General features: G+C 36.5%; 1 protein-coding gene across 2 annotated transcripts in view; it reads left to right on the top strand.

The window, feature by feature from the left end:
* LOC139524486 (uncharacterized) overlaps window positions 1–15979 on the top strand; it is a 44316-nt gene that overhangs the window by 13228 nt on the left and 15109 nt on the right. For both annotated transcript variants that reach the window (XM_071319278.1, XM_071319279.1), the window contains exons 3-4: window positions 7895–8203; window positions 14701–14849. In XM_071319278.1, the coding sequence (XP_071175379.1) occupies window positions 7895–8203; window positions 14701–14849 (458 nt within the window). The remainder of the gene's footprint in view (window positions 1–7894; window positions 8204–14700; window positions 14850–15979) is intronic.

Below are 15979 nucleotides of genomic sequence, written 5' to 3'. Positions count from 1 at the left end.
GTTGTTTCGTAAATTTCTGCTCCCTGCTCTGTATGAGTCCGCAGACGTTTTTCTGAATCAGCCATGTCGATTTATTTTATCGTCATACTTTTTTACTGTTCTGTCCGATCCCGGAGGTGACAGTTAGTTTAACCGGTTGAATCCAACATGCATTGAAAAAAGCACAAAGTTCTCCAACCACATCTTTATTGGATGTCAAAGGTAAAAACTACAAAAGATAAAATAAAAACAACCTTAAGTAATTTAACAAACACATAGTACGTAGATAAAAATACGATTTTCAATACAATGTCAAAAAAATGTTTACAAATATTTATGACACAAATGGTGTTCCATACAAAAATTTAATCGAAAAAGGGGACACTTTACAAAGCAAAAAATACAAATTTTAGAGGGCGATCCAGGCCAAATACTTACACAAAAAGGGGATTGGACTACTATAAAATGTATTTAACTTGCTTAAATGCCCAAAAATGATAATCAAAATCTGATGTTTGCAAAGGCTTTACCGTGAAATTACTTCAAATCGTCATAGAAATCATTATGGAACTAGCGGTACATATAGAAATATACATAATAATACAAAAATAGCATAACTTACAGTGTGGTGGACAAAAATACGCCAAAAATTTATCCAAAGTTCTGAAACGAGCATACACGAGTTGTGTTGTTTAAGGGAGATAATCACATAAAAAGTATCTATGGAAAGCATTTAAAAATGTTACAGAACACTCCTCACCTGATATTAATATATAATATCACTATATTAAACATATACAAATCAATAAGTTATGAACTATGAATGAACAAAAAGAAATCTTATCCCTAGCATATCTTGCAAATGGACAACGGAATAATGTTTGATAAAGTCATTGTTCAAAGTCTACACTCTAAGCAACAGCACCATTTCGGAAATAGGTCTGGTGTAAGTTGAACCATTTCTTGTGACTCGGACCTCTGCCTAAATTTCTAACTCGTCCATCATGACCTGGTAGAAGATTAACGATAATGCATGTTGGCCACTCATTTCTCGAAACGTTTTTGTCCTTAATTAATACTATATCTCCTTGCTTCACATTCGGAGAAGAATCTGTCCATTTACGACGTGTTTGTAGAGTTTGAAGATACTCTTTGTTACATCTTTGCCAGAAAATATCTGTTTCCACTGTGCTTTATACAGATCCTTTGTATCAACTGTTCCTATAGGTGCAGGGTAACAGCCGGGTTTCTGAGTGAGTAACATCGCCGGACTAAGTATTAAAGGCGATTCCGGGTCAGACGATACCGGAACGATCGGTCTACCATTTACGATGGCGCACACCTATGCCAAAAAGGTAATTAACACTTAATGTGTTAGATTTTTCGATTGTACTTCCAAAATCATAGAATCCAGAATTTTTCGGGTTATGCCAATCATGCGTTCCCACACTCCTCCCATATGTGAGGAATGTGGGGGGTTGAAAATCCACACTGTCTGTTTATCTTCAAGAAATTTATGAACTGACCCTTCTTCTACATTAATCGAAGCAATGTTCACTTGTTTACTGAACGCTCAAAATTGGTTCCTCGGTCTGAGCGAATTTCCTTAATACTTCCTCGTAAGGCAATGAATCTTCGTAGAGCGTTAATGAATGATGACGAACTCAGTTCTTCGACAACCTCGATGTTTATAGACATTGTTGACAAACACGGGAATAATAAAGCCCAACGTTAACTGTTGGCTTGATCACCTCTTGTTTTTCTTTTCACTATCGACCACGGTCCGAATGTATCTATCCCCACTGATGAGAACAGTGGACTCGGAGATAACCGATCTGCAGGTAAATCAGACATAAGATGTTGTTCCTGTTTGCCAGTCCGGCCGATCGGTGAAAAAATTGCTCAAATAATGAGGAAAGCACCAATTTTTGCATGATGGGACATTTTTGTGTACAAAGCAATATTAGCTATGGACCCACCCTCAAAATTCAATATGGCGGCTTATTTCAAGATGGCTGCCGTCCGTTCTAAAATATTTTTCAGTATTGCACAAACCACAGTGGAAGCACAAAAATCAACATATTTGAATGACTTGATGTTCTTAGCAATATTTTGTTGTGATCTATATTTGAAATACAAAATGGCGGCTATTTTCAAAATGGCCGACTTGAAAAATAAGCAAATATTCATTATTGAGAATTGACCTGAATATAAGCATTTTATTGATGTATAGTGTCATTTAGTATCTGTCCAAGTTCTGTCCCTTTTGATTTTGCCTTGCTTGTCATTTCATACACAAACTAGTAGCTTTCATAAAAAACAGCAGTAGTAGCTTTCATTAAAAGCTGCACTATTTGTTGTCTTGGGTCACACATAAAAGCTGTGATTTTGGATTGATCTGCATTAAGATATTATTCAGTGCCTCTGTTATTTCTTTGGCCGCAATAATTTGCAATTTGAGATATTATAATGTGAATTGAGAATCATTTAAACACATACTAGTATCAGTGAAATGGCAGGAATTGAGGACAAGGACAAGAACATTGAAATGGCAGAAACTGAATCACATGGGGACATGGAGAAACCCACAGCTGAAGACGCTTTAACAGAGGACAGCTCAGAAATAACTATTAAACAATTGTACCAAGAATTTTAGCATATAGAAAATCTAATGCGCAAAGAACAGCTGAGATTTACCGCAATATAAAACAGAGCGAATCGCTAATTGATAAAATATGTCATTACGGTTCAAGCTGAACAGAAAGAGGCAATGAATATTAACAACGAACAGATGGGAACAATATATCAGCAACTTCAGCAGTCTGAAGACAGGATAGACCACAAGGCTAGTGGTAATTGCTTGGTGGAATTGATGGTCAGACCAATAAGATATTCAATGTTGTGGTGAGACGGATGGACAGACTGACAACAACTGAGGTAGGAGACACAGTTTAATTCAAAATTGCATTTGAACAGCAGGGTACCTTCCAACACTTGGCATCTGTTGTAAATGAATTAGTGGACAATCAAAATAAAGAAGTTAAAATTCCTGCAATGGACACATCATCTTAGCCAAAATTTGACCTTAGCCAGTACAACACAAGTTTATCAAAAGTACACAACAAAATCCATGCCTAGGGTCTTCCCCCATTTGTAGTTCGCATGAACTATCAACCGCGCCAACTCTGTTGAAGGTGTCTTCACCTTAAGTCAAAAGTCCTATGTCAGGTCCCTTTGCCCTGCATAAGACAGTTCAAATTGTTCAACAACAATCTTCATTTAAGAAAATTCTATAAACTTCTAGTACTATTCAGGATACCAGCAAAAGGCTGATGTGTCTTCTTACGCACACTTACCATCTACTTTGAGTCAATAATATTTGGTTCAGAGCAGCATACCATTACAGAAACAGTTGACTGCAAGTGAATTCTATCAAGTTTTTCCAATGCTGAATGCAGTGCCTACTTACGGTATCATCCCCGTCGAGTCAATGGCAAACCCCACATTTATCACTCCAATTATGACAACCTCGTCAGCTACTGGAGCTCTAACAGGCTTCCCATAACAGCAAGCTGACTTCACGGACCGATCTAGGAAAGGGCAGAGGAAACCAATAGAGTGTAGCAACAGCTCTTCTTCAGACTCCTCATTGGAGAGAGAATATACCCGATGGCAAGAAAATATTGGTGCAAGGAACTGGAGCCGAAGTCTCACAGCTCCAAAAAATGCAAAAACTAAATTGAAGAGGATCCTTGAATTGGAAGGCGTGCATTTACCAATTTGAACGAACTGCCGGTAGATTACAATGGGAAAGCAGGAAAAATGTGTCGGCCCCAGATTGCCAGGCCGATGTTGGCTTTGAGTACGTTCGCAAGGTAAACACAGATGAGGATTCCAAGGCCTTAAAACAAGCATTCATTTAGAGCAGCGCTTCAGCAAGAAAGACGATCAAACCAGATTGGAACCGAAGCATTCCTCCAAAGATGTAAATACAAAGATTCTTCAAGGCATGTAATAGAGAGGAACCCAGAAACATTCAACAAGGCTTTAAAACAATTGAAAACCTGTGCCAATTATGACCATCGACAAGTCTACTTTGCTGAAGGCGCAGTATAACCGACCGATAAAGGAAATATGAGCAGTTCTTTGGATAATGAGGTGCGTAACCTCACACAAATTGTCACAAAACTAGCTGATGTTATGCTTTCAATTAATCAGCATAACCGTGGATTGGCCGATCAATATAACCTCGGACTCTGATCAAATAATCATGGAAGATCACCAGTTCAATGGAAGATCACCTGATCAATATACACGTGGAAGATCTCCTGAGCAATACAATCGCGGTAGATCGTCAATTAGAAATACACCCAAGCTTTAAAAATGTATGCTTATCGATCAGCAACACCCCCACTGAGCTAGAGATCATATAGTCCCTAAAGAAAACGGTTAGCACCTCCACGGACAAACACCAGAAATCCCGGTCATTTCTGACAACGGTCACCTTCACCAGGATACAGAGCAAATCAAAGTGTAACCCCAACAAAGGAGTTTTTAAACAGCAAATGGTCGGGCCAGTATGCCAACGCACGATTTCAAAGTCTTTTGGCCATAAAACATCACCTCATCACAAAATCGAACAGAGGCCCACGGCCTCGTCCGATATTGTCAGCAGACGAACCATTTGAAAGAGCTTAGCAGTACGAGGTACTATACATGACCAGAATGTGAGCATGATTGTGGACACAGTTGCAATGATTACATTATTAAATGAGAAATTAATTCCGGCAGAAAATGGAGATTTTGAGAACGTAACGCTATTGGGAAGATTATAAAGAACGACTCTTGACATTGATAGATTAGACCGTTGGTTTTCCAGTTTGAATGGTTTTACACTAGTAATTTTGGGGCCCTTTATAGCTTATTGTTCGGTGTGAGCCAAGGCTCCGTATTGAAGGCCGTACATTCACATATAATGGTTTACTTTTATAAACGGTTATTTGGATGGAGAGTTGTCTCATTGGCACTCACACCACATCTTCCGATATCTATAAACATACAATGGGATGTGTGCAAAGAGCCATTAACAGACGATGTTATACTTAGGCTAGATATTTCGGGCACACTGGGCGTAATGATAAACCTGAGTACTCCCACAATTACCATCAACAATAAGGTGATAAATGCGGCATTTGTTATCAGCGGAAACGAGATTTCAACTCAGCAAGTTTGCATAAAACGAACCATCACGTTCCGCCCAACTAAAAAATGACTGTTACCATTAAAACTAATAAAAGTGCGGACCATGCTCGCTGAATAGTTGCGAATTGGTTTCGCACATAGTTGGAAAAGGAAATAGTTACCCCTAAACCATTTTAAATTATGGCAATCGTCTAATCCGCCTGAAGAAAGGTACACCTATTGATTACATAGAATAATTTGACGATGTAGTGGGTACCGCAGCTGAAAACGCGATAAGTGACGTATGACGTGACATTGAAGAGACACGAGACAAGGTGCCCTCGGCACTGCCTCAAATTTGGGATGAGTCACCTACTATTCCACCACATTTAACCGACCTATATAAATGTTCAATCGACTCGTTTCAACCTATTTCATTCCAACCATTAAAACTGAAAGCGTTTAAAGAACAATTACAATGACATGTAACATATTGATTAACATTTGAATTTCACTATTTGTTTTTGTATATGCAGCCATATTTGCAAATGTATGTGTTATTGAAATAACCTTTTTTTTTAATTTTTAAATTAATTGATAACAAATTCAAGAACATGAAGTCCATTTTTAAAGAATCATTACTTTAATTTCCAAAATTATATAGAATATCTTTAGGACAATCTTAATATTTATACCGTTTTTCCGCCATCTTGAAAATGGCAGCCATATTGGATTTTACAGAGTGGGTCCATAGCTGAAATTAAAGAGTATATAACCAAGAACTACTATGCAACGTTTCATGCTTTCCTCATCAAGTGAGCAATTCGGCTCTATATCTGCACCAATCGGCCGAACTAACGTAACTTACGGCAAATAACGCACTTGTGTAGCAACGACGAGATTAATCTTTTCTCACAAACTATCCAGAAACCAGCATCTCTGAGTGCTCCTGCCGTAAAGGGACGGCCTTGATGCTTAACCTCACTGTGATAATGACGGATCAATAGAATAGCGATATGGTTATTTCCTGGAATAATAAGAGAATGTTTTAGTTTGTAATCAATGTCTGCTCTACTAATTCGACCACCTTAACCCAACATTCCAATATCATCTATGAACGGATTCAAGTTTCGAATTCGGCTAGTCTTCGGTAAGGGTAATTTGTTCCTAAGGCAATTAATTTCTATCGAAAACACTTCGCTCTGGATATTGCTTATAATAAAGTTTTCGGTAGCGTTGTATGATGTTGATAAATCATCGGTTTTGTCTTTCTGAAATGTCTTAGCAAAGATTTTCAAACGTCTGAACGTATTAACTAGAATTTTCCAAACAGAGAACCTCTCAATACGATGAGTAAGTGCAAGCGTATGACGTACTCTCCTGTAGACCTGTTTTCATAACTTGTACGTTTGGTGGAATTTCTTTGTCCTTCATGTGTTCAATAACGGAAAGTCGGTATCAACTAAATCCTTTGATGATTCATTTAGCGTTGGTGGACCATTTAACCACATACTGTCTTGTAGTTTATCTGACGGAACGGATCTGGTAGCTGCATCTGCTGGATTTAATTCAGTAGGTAAGTATGACCACTGGTTGGGTTTTGGCAACTTCCTTATTCTTGACACACGGTTCGTACCATACATATATAACCTCCTTGTAGTATTGTGAATGTAACCAAGCACCACTTTGCTATCAATGAAGAAACGAAACAAATTTATATCAATATCGAGCTCAGTAGACACGGTTTCAGATATCTGAACTGCCAACACGGCGGCACAAAGTTCCAATCTGGGAATACTATGTCCGTGCAATGGTGCAACCTTAGCCTTGCCCATGATATATCCAACGTGAACCTCACCTTCTGAGTCTGTAGCTTTAAGAAAGGCAACAGCAGCGATTGCTTTCTCTGATGCATCACAATAAACGTATACTTCTCTTTGACTCATGTCTCCCCATGAGAAAGTTGCATAAGAGCGTGGAATTGACAACTGATGTAGTCCTTGTAAAGAATCTTTCCAGTGTTCCCATTTATCACGCATAAGTTCCGGAAGAGGCTCGTCCCAACTCTTTGTACTTGTCATTAATTCACGAAGGAGTAACTTTCCCTAAAACTTTTCCAACTGGAGCAAAATGCTATAGATATCAAAACACCACACTGTAAATTTGGAACCTTTCAAATTAGTTTTAAGTTTGGTACCGTGTATTTGAATTTCACTTTTCATATACTGTATATGGTAAATGAAAAGATAGTGTATACATTTTACAGATTTCTTATGGGGCCGAATTTTGCTTTACAGATAAACGAAGAAACTGTATAATTTTAGAAAAACAAATGAATGGCTAATATTGTCTTTACCTTTAAATGAAAAGTTGGCATCATTAGTTGGAACTTCTGATTTTAGATTTGTCGTTTTTTGTTATTTTTGTCCAAAAAAGTAATTTCGCCCAATCCGACGTCATGGAAGTAAAACATTATTTTTTGTAAACGGATTTATTGTTCCGTGGTCATTCGGTATTACCATTTGTAATATTGGTCGTATATAATGAAAACTTTATCTTGAATTCCAAAAAAGGTCGTGTATCGTTTCTTTTGTTGACTAGTATATAATACACACTTTTAATTGCTTTATCTATATTTGAAACAATCTATGTTGATGCTGTTTTATTTACCTGAAGTGTGATTAGCGTGAAGTTATGCAATTTGCACATTTTATTATATTATTTCTGATTTTAGGTTTACTAACTCTAGGTCCCAGAAATGTTCCCTGGGAGAATGAACAGTGGACTCTAGAATGTTCTCTCGATTCTATAGTACATACGGTATCAATTACCAATCCTGCACGTGCAACTGTTGGATCTTGCTATCCCCCCGAACCCGGTTCTGCAGCGACCTGCGATTCGGCTACTGGTTACACATTAGCTGTAAACGAGACTTCAAAAATTGTCTCTATGAATCTGACAATAGAAAATTCTAAAAATGGAACGTGGACTTGTTTGCATTCATCAGAATCCGCAACATATAATCTACAGTCTCCGCTTCCAAGTATGTATATAAATTTTAAGCAAATTAATTACTGATGAAAAAGTTGAAAATAGTACCAGTTTATTTATTCGTATTCGACTTAAATGAAACGTATTATAGGTAGTTAAGATACACCCAATTCAACAAATGGAACAACTGTTTATCTTCCACTATATTTGTTAAAGATGGATGGATGGATGGTTGTTTAACGTCCAGTGGCAAGTCAGATGCATATTCAGGACGAGAACATGATAATGATAAATGAATATTAACCCCGCTTTGTACTAGACCGACACGCTAAGCCGGATTTTTAACGTGCTAGCTCACAAGGTAACAGTTCGCAGGAAGACATGTCACCTTACCCGGACACATTATTCTGACTCCGGGCCGACCAGTCTTTGCTCTAACTCCTTAATGCCGCGTGCTTGGTGGAGAAGCAGCAAATACCAATTTTCAAGTCTTTGGTGTGACCCGGCCGAGGGTCGAACCCACGACCTACCGCACTCGAGGCGAGCACGCTAACCATTACACCACCGAGGCGGTTATTTGTTAAAGTGTCAGTTAGTTACGTTAATGACTCATCTTATTGATTTTGTGAGAAGTTGTGCATTCAATTAGAACATGCAAATAAAATTGATTTTTTCCATTTACAAGCAAATTAAATGCCCTGCAAATAGAGTAAGAACATGTGAAGTATGCATGTGAAAATTTTCAAAATATCTTCTTTTTTAATTGCCTTTGCTCCACATTCTCATATGTTTTTGATCATAATAGTCTATGATTGTTTATACACTTTATATACGCTATATTTCAGAAAGTATAACAGTTACATCTATTATGTCTATGATATCCATAAGCGGTTCTACGTAAATGTCAAATTTCATTATATCGCTAATTAATGTACCTGTTATATTAATAACTACAAACATAATACAGCCATTTCAATTGAAGGAAATGTGGATCAGAAATATATCCATGTTATCATTATTCATAAATTGACTCATTGTTAAAGGGGCACTAGCTGGCATCCTTATGTTTACCGATAAGTCATATTCTCATATTTGATTTATAACCATGTAAAACATTTATCCAAACTATTAAAAGTCTAAATAAACAACTAACGGGACATATGCCTGATAAAATGTAGCTTCGTTTCTCGTGGTTTTTTTTTTAGTAATTAACCATCGATTTGACCCCCAAAGTCATTTGATAACCATATTAGCGATGTGCACCTACATATAGATATAAATAGATTAAGCGAACTCGTGCTATTGAATTTTTCTAGATCTGATAAGTTTCATATTGAAGATTAAAATTCATGGTTATCATCGTTTTTACCTGTTTAAGAATTATGTTCTTGTGGATTGAATCAGTCAGTTAAATAATTTTCCTTTGTTTTACTTTCAATGTTGACAGTCTTTTCATTTAAATAACACATACAATCAATGTGTTACCCATCTCTAGCTAAGGGGTAAAATTGAAGTTCACATGTATCTGGATTCAAATGGGTCAAATGATTCACTTGCGAGTGAATAATTCGTCATCGATGTTTCTTATCTTATTTTGACAAAATTGAACCATACTGGCTGCTGAAAGCGAATAGTTATTTCACTATTTAGCTTTCATAAATGATTTAAAAAAAACAATAATATTTATATATATAGTGATACACATGGAAAAAAGTATTGCAACACCAAATTGAAATTGAAATTAAAAAAAACACTCTTTATTTTTTTGTGATATAATTTGTTAAAATAGAACTAGTTAAACATTATTTAAATATCACATGAGTTTAATTAATAAATGTCGACTCGATAAGTTCTTATTTGCACATACAGCTACTGTACCCGTAAACGGCAAAACAGATGTTTTTATCCTCATTGTTTTCAACACTTTAAATAACCAAGTTTTTAAAGTTATGTGATTGACACCTTGTAATGGGTCCTCGACAACTCTTAACTGCAACAAGATGGCAGATTTTCAGCATGAGAGCAACAGGAATGTCGCTGTAACAACCGCACGTATTGTTGGTCATCACTATTCCACTATAAGTCGTTTTGAGAATAACAAACAGGCAATAAACGATGTCAAAGACCTTCCGAGATCAAGAAGACCCCCTATACCATTTGCTAGGGAAAATCAAGCATAATGAAGGTTGGTCAGAAGGAAACCCATTGCATACAATACAATCCTAAACAGAGAGTTGTGGGCATACAGGAGCCTTTTAGCAAGAATTGTTCGAGATCGACTCATCGCTACTGGTTATCGTGCGATAAGACCATTTCGGAGACCTTTGCTTACGAACAGACACACAGTTTTCCGTATCCAATGTAGTGCAGAGCTCGCCAAAGTTGGAAATTAGCATCTTTGAGGAAGATCCATTGTTCCAATGGAATTCGGTTCATCTTCCTTGGCCCGATCGTAGCCCGGATTTGAACCATATCGCGCATATATGTGACACTATTGGGTGTAAAGTGCAAAAAGGAAACCCCAGTTCATACACATCATGAAATTAAGAATGTTCTTATTCAGAAATGGTTGTTGCTACCTTAGCAACAAATTGATCGATTTATGGCAGGAATCAGCAGACGCTAAGATGCGATTATCCGTTTGAATGGAGGCTGCGCACAAAGTACTAATTCTTTGGCGTATAACGATCAACCATGATGTGAACAGTCATCTGAAGATTAATTTTGAAATGTCTGACATTGTAAAATTCGACTACAGTAAAAATTGTAAAATGCATTTTTTGTACAAAAAAGACACTTCATTTTGTTATTAAAATTGTGGTTATATAAATCATTTTTTTCAAACATTTTTTGTTCGTTGAAGTGCCAATGTTATCATAAACTATGTTTCAATAAATATTATACAAATATTTTATTATAATCATCCAAAAAAAGAGACTGATTTTTCAAGTTTTAAAAAATCAAGGTGTTGCAATACTTTTTTCCATGTGTACATATAAAACAAATTTCGTTGTAGATATATAAACCGGAGGGAAAATATGATACAAGCCCAAACGAAAAAATATAAACGAGTCTAAATTGAAAACTACGTTCAAACCTATGATTGCGTTGGATAAAAACCGCAATTTTTATACTTGTGCATGTAAAACAAATTTCGTTGTAGAAGGGTCTAAATACAGCAGGGTTAAAGAACACTAGTTGTTCGACCTGTTAGTCAAATGCGTGTTGTTTAAATATACTTCTTCACTTTTTTAATCTTTGGAAAATGTTGTTTGTGTTGTATTTAGACCCTTCTACAACAAAATTTGTTTTACATGCACATGTATAAAAATTGCGGTTTTTATCCAACGCAAGCATAGGTTTGAACGCAGTTTTCAATTTAGACTCATTTATATATATATATTTCTTGTAGCTAGTTCCCCTTTAAAGAAAAGAAAAAAGTACAGATTCCAATTAATGTGATGGCAACTAATTAAACTTAAAAAAAAACATCTATGGGTCTTTAAATTGTCTTCAAAATTGTGATAAATTTTGTCTCACAATTCTCAAGTTTGAAAATGCCTCTAGTTTAGAGAAGTACAGATGGAACTATCTCATTCACCAGCATCATTTTTATGCCCCACCTACGATAGTAGAGGGGCATTATGTTTTCTGGTCTGTGGCTCCGTTCGTTCGTTCGTCCGTCCGTCTGTGCGTGCGTGCGTCCGTCCGTTCAGGTTAAAGTTTTTGGTCAAGGTAGTTTTTGATGAAGCTGAAGTCCAATCAACTTAAAACTTAATACACTTGTTGCTTATGATATGATCTTTCTAATTTTAAAGCCAAATTAGACTTTTGACCCCAATTTCACGGTCCACTGAACATAGAAAATGAAAGTTGGAGTTTCAGGTTAAAGTTTTTGGTCAAGGTAGTTTTTGATGAAGCTGAAGACCAATCAACTTGAAACTTAGTACACTTGTTGCTGATGATATGATCTTTCTAATTTTAAAGCCAAATTAGACTTTTGACCCCAATTTCACGGTCAACTGAACATAGAAAATGAAAGTGGGAATTTCAGGTTAAAGTTTTTGGTCAAGGTAGTTTTTGATAAAAGTGAAGTCCAATCAACTTGAAACTTAGTACATATGTTCCCTATAGTATAATCTTTCTTATTTTAATGCCAAATTAGATTATTACCCAATTTCACGGTCCATGGAACATGGAAAAGGATAGTGCGAGTGGGGCATCCGTGTACTTTGGACACATTCTTGTTTATTAATTTTATCAGATTTGTCTTAGATTAATATAAGACACTTACTTGGGATATGCATACATGTAAATACACCCAAAGCACTATCAGCTAAAGTAAATATCATTTTGTAAGTTTTTGGTACCGTAATGCCCGCGTCACACTGTCCCGATTTTTACGCTGATGGCAACACGATTATGGAAATTTTCAAAATCGGGACTGATCGTATCCAGATCAGGCTATTCGTAGTGCCATTTTTACAAATGTAACCATCGTAGAACCATCGGCCACTTTTTCTAGCCTTCGGGGACAACTTCGGGAAGGGTTCTAAATTTTTTAACATGTTAAAAAATCCCCGAAGGTGCGTCCGATGTTTAGGGTTCGTATTGAGTTCGTATCACCATCCTCACCATCGTAATGTCACCGGGAATGCATCTTTGAACATTGTATTGCATTCGTGTTTCCATCGTTTCCATCGGGCAGTTTTGACATTACGATGTCTACACGAATGAATCACGAATATAACCGAAGGTCTTACGATGGCAACACGACTTCGTGAAGACCTCGCAATCCCGTCGTGATGCCATCGAATAAAAGTACGAAGGTGACAAGATGGAACTACGACGGCAATAAATCCAGCTAAATGTAAGTGTATTTTCGCGCTTAAATACATTTAAAGTGCCATGCGCGATGTGCACTGGTCAGTCTAATACGACAGTTAAGAAAGATGTTCACAAAACATGGACATTGATTCTATGAGAACAAGAAAGGCGACAGTTTCTATTAATTCAAATGGAACAAGAAGAGCAGGTATTACAGACTCATTATTTACTTTTACAAATAATTTTTTTTTTTGTCAATTTTTCATATCAAATAACATTATAAAAATCATAAACGCGCCTCGTATACCAACACTGCAGGTACACGTATATAGGGAAACCAACTTTTTCTTCATTTTTCTGATTTTTTATGTATCGTCTGAGTTGTTGTCACACGAATGTTTACTCCATAAACATTTTGTTTTCTACATGTATATGTCATATTTTGCCGCATTTGTTGCTTTCCCAACATCCTTCATTTCCTTTTGAATAAAAGGGATCAACGAACCCATTACCTTACCTTTAAGATATATCAGTAAACATGGGCATAAGTATGGGTGATTATTTAGACTAGTGCACACATTTTACAGTTCAAACAAGGCAATGCCGAGCGTGGCATCCCCTCGTATGTAACATATTGGGGACAAATATGGACACTATATTTGTATATGACACATGCAGAAAATGGTAAATTGAATACGCATATTTGATACATAAACTATTTTTTTAGAAATCAACCAAATTATTAAGTAACTGGAAATACCCACGGTCTTCCGTCTTATGATTAAACCAAAAATTAAATGTACAATATAATGTATATTCAATATTGATTCAACAATTTAAAACGCGTGATGCCTTCGGCATATAATTTAAATGCATCGTAAGCTGTACACGATGTCTTTTAGACATCGTATGACCATCGCGCCATCATCGTAATCCATCGTGTAGCCTTCGTGATCCATATTGTAGGCTTCGGCTGAGATATGAAGCTTAAATACCGTCTTCGGTTAACCTTCATTTGTCCATCTTTTGCTATCGTATATACTTTCGGCACCCTCGTATAGACTTTATTCATCGTATTTGCTTCGGTCACTTTTGGGTATTTTAACGAGATCGGGACCAACTTCGTACGAACTTACAATTTTCGCATTCGGGTGTCCATCGTATATAAAAATCGGGACAGTGTGACGCGGGCATAACGAATTTACATAGTTTGGTCAAAAATGTTGGAAAACACTCCAGACTTTATATTATTTAAACGGTAAATATGTGGTGTACAATATACTTATAATTTAATTTTGGATGTAACACGTCTTCTCATTGGCTGACGTTGTGTTGTTTATCAGCTTATAAACAAATTTTGTCATGTGACCGTGACGTTATCAACGTTTTTCCAGGGTTTAAAATGGAATTTAGAATTATTCAAAATAACATAAAAAATGTGGTGCACACTTTAAAATAACCCGCTTCGCGCGTTACTGTGTGCACCACATTTTTGATGTTATTTCGTCATAGACAGCAAATAATATTACAGTCATTCCTTGAATACAGTAAAACAATTGATAAATATATCTTGAGAAAAAAGTGTTTACTTAAAATAAATAAATGTTCATTCTTAGATGTCAATTTATTTTTACTTTTTACGGTTCACGGTATGTTTGCTGAGCAATTTCAGTTTGGAACCTGTAATCAGGCTACTTGACTGAACATTTGTTCTTTTTGTAGGCAGACATCTTGCAGATTCGTTGTCAAGTTATGAAAAACATTTCATGAGTTGGATTCCTGGTTCGGAATTAACCCGTGACAAAGTATATAATTTTTCTGCTCACTGTGGCTGTATGTCAGCTACGCTCAAATTTGTTTGGACGACCGTGGTATGTTGTTTTGCCTTTTTTTTACACACTGATATATTTTAAGGTTGGATTTTGTAAATACGGTTGTTTCACAACCCACACTTCTTTTGGGAAGAAAACTAACGGTTCTGAAATTCATATCACCTAAACAAAACTATACCTGGGATATATATGTATTTAAAAGAGGGACGAAAGATACCAGCGAGGGACAGTCAAACTCATAAATCGAAAATAAACTGACAACGCCATGGCTAAAATTGAAAAAGACAAACAGAAAAACGATAGTACACATAACACAACATAGAAATTTAAAGAATAAGTAAGAAAGAATAATCATTTTCATGGTTCAGTGACCACTTGAAAAAAAAGTTAAGATTTTTTGTAATGTTGAATTTCCTCTTATTATAAGTAATAGGATAAGAGTAAGCAGATCCGGCTCCACATGTCTAGTTGGGTAACGGGTAGATTGAATTCTTAGAAAGTAGCAAAGTAAAATAAGGAAGGGGTAGTACGTCATTTTAGTTAAAAACCGTTTCTGACATATGCATATTCTTTCTTATGTTGTACTGTTATACCACTGTCCCAGGTAAGGGGAGGGTTGGGATCCCGCTACCATGTTTAACCCCGCCAAATTATTTGAGTATGTGCCTGTCTCAAGTCAGGAGCCTGTAATTCAGTGGTTGTCGTTTGTTTATGTGTTACATATTTGTTTCTCGTTCATTTTTTTTTATATAAATAAGGCCGTTAGTTTTCTCGTTTGAAATGTTTTACATTGTCTTATCGTGGCCTTTTATAACTGACTATGCGGTATGGGCTTTGCTCATTGTTGAAGGCCGTACGGTGACCTATAGTTGTTAATGTCTGTGTCATTTTGGTCTCTTATCAACAGTTGTCTCATTGGCAATCATACCACATCTCTTTTTTGTCGAGCCTGCAACTTTTGTTGCAGAAAGCTCGACATAGGGATAGTGATCCGGCGGCGGCGGAGGCGGCGGTGTTTGCTTACTTCTTAAAAGCTTTATATTTCAGAAGGTGAAAGACCTGGATGCTTCATACTTTGTATATAGATGCCTCATTTTACGAAGTTTCCGTCAGTCACATGTCCAATGTCCTTGACCTCATTTTCATGGTTCAGTGACCACTTGAAAAAA

The sequence above is a fragment of the Mytilus edulis genome, chromosome 5 (assembly GCF_963676685.1).
Source record: "Mytilus edulis chromosome 5, xbMytEdul2.2, whole genome shotgun sequence".
NCBI lineage: Eukaryota > Metazoa > Mollusca > Bivalvia > Mytilida > Mytilidae > Mytilus > Mytilus edulis.
Note: the sequence above shows the minus strand (reverse complement) of the source record. Positions and strands in the feature narration are given on the sequence as shown.